The sequence below is a fragment of the Pteropus vampyrus genome, unplaced genomic scaffold (genome assembly GCF_000151845.1).
Source record: "Pteropus vampyrus isolate Shadow unplaced genomic scaffold, Pvam_2.0 Scaffold138, whole genome shotgun sequence".
NCBI classification, from domain to species: domain Eukaryota; kingdom Metazoa; phylum Chordata; class Mammalia; order Chiroptera; family Pteropodidae; genus Pteropus; species Pteropus vampyrus.
This window is the reverse complement of record NW_011888919.1, coordinates 2,139,814-2,141,333: the sequence shown is the minus strand read 5'-3', so window position 1 is coordinate 2,141,333 and position 1,520 is coordinate 2,139,814. Positions and strand designations below refer to the sequence as shown.

Below are 1,520 nucleotides of genomic sequence, written 5' to 3'. Positions count from 1 at the left end.
AACGACTTAACGAGGTGTCGAGACTCCATGATAAAAAGTTCTCAGTTCCAAAAACAAGGTGATTCCCCCTGTCACGTTGGGGCAGGACTGTCTATTCAAATTTCTGAAAATGAGAACTGTGTACCAAATTATAATATGGATGGTCCCAATGACACTGGAAATACAGAGTTTCCAACCTTGAGAGTGCAGGATTCTTGGAGGAAAACTTTCCTGGCCGAGTCAGGGAATTATCAGAATAGATATCAGCAAATTTCCATGAAGAATAAACTATGTCAGTGTAAACAGGACGGTGATACCATCAGTTGGTTATCACATCACCTCAATGATCGTGCAGTACACAAAAGTGAAAAATCTTACAGCTACAATGGTTATGGAAGAGAGAGTGTGAAAATTGCAACATTGGATCAAAATAATATAATTCATACAGGAAAAACAACTTACCACTGTAATGAGTGTAAAAAGACCTTCAGTGATCCCTCTGCCTTTGATCTTCATCTGCAATTACACTCAAAGGAGAAGTCTCGTATATGTAGTGCGTGTGGAAAAGGCTTCTGCTATAGCTCAGTTCTTCAGATCCAGCAGAGAATTCACATGGCAGAAGAAAGCTGTAAGTGTGGTGATTGTAGTAAGGAATTCAGTCAGAGCTCACATCTGGCAACTCATGGGAAAGTGCACGCTCCTGTAGAGAAACCATTCAGATGTGGGGAGTGTGGGAAAGGCTTCAGTCGTAGATCGGCGTTTACTGTTCATGGTAAATTACACACGAGAGAGAAACCTTACAATTGTGAGGATTGTGGGAGGGCCTTCAGTCAGGCCTCTCATCTACAGGAACATCAGAGAGTCCACACTGGGGAGAAACCATTCAAATGTGATTCATGTGGTAAGAGCTTCGGTCGGAATTCACATCTTCAGTCCCATCAGAGAGTCCATACAGGAGAGAAACCATTTAAATGTGAGGAATGTGGGAAGAGCTTCATTTCTAGCTCAAATCTATACATTCATCAGAGGGTCCACACAGGAGAAAGACCCTACAAATGTGAGGAATGTGGTAAAGGCTTCAGTCGGCCTTCGAGTCTCCAAGCCCATCAAGAAGTCCACAGTGTAGAAAAATCATACATATGTAGTGTGTGTGGTAAAGGTTTTACTCTGAGTTCAAATCTTCAAGCCCATCAGAAAGTCCACACTGGAGAGAAACCATATAAATGCAATGAGTGTGGAAAGACCTTCAGGACAAACTCCCATTATCAAGTTCACCTTGTGGTCCACACCGGAGAGAAACCCTATAAGTGTGAGGTATGTGGGAAGGGCTTCCGTCAGAGTTCGTATCTTAAAGTCCATCAGAAGGCCCACAGTGTAGAGAAACCTTATAAATGTGAGGCATGCGGGCAGGGCTTCAACCAGAGTTCACGACTTCAGGTTCACCAGGTGATCCATACTGGGGAGAAACCGTACAAGTGTGAAGAGTGTGGGAAGGGTTTCAGTCGTAGAGCAGATCTTAAAATTCATTGCAGGATCCACAC

General features: G+C 43.4%; 2 protein-coding genes across 6 annotated transcripts in view; both read left to right on the top strand.

Moving 5' to 3' along the window:
• The window catches only part of LOC105297364 (zinc finger protein 226), a 43,665-nt gene that overhangs the window by 15,163 nt on the left and 26,982 nt on the right, over positions 1 to 1,520 (top strand). The window lies entirely within an intron of this gene.
• The window catches only part of LOC105297431 (zinc finger protein 226-like), an 8,666-nt gene that overhangs the window by 4,718 nt on the left and 2,428 nt on the right, over positions 1 to 1,520 (top strand). Inside the window, 1 exon segment of the mRNA XM_023535360.1 lies at positions 15 to 1,475. Coding sequence (XP_023391128.1) covers positions 15 to 1,475 — 1,461 coding nt within the window.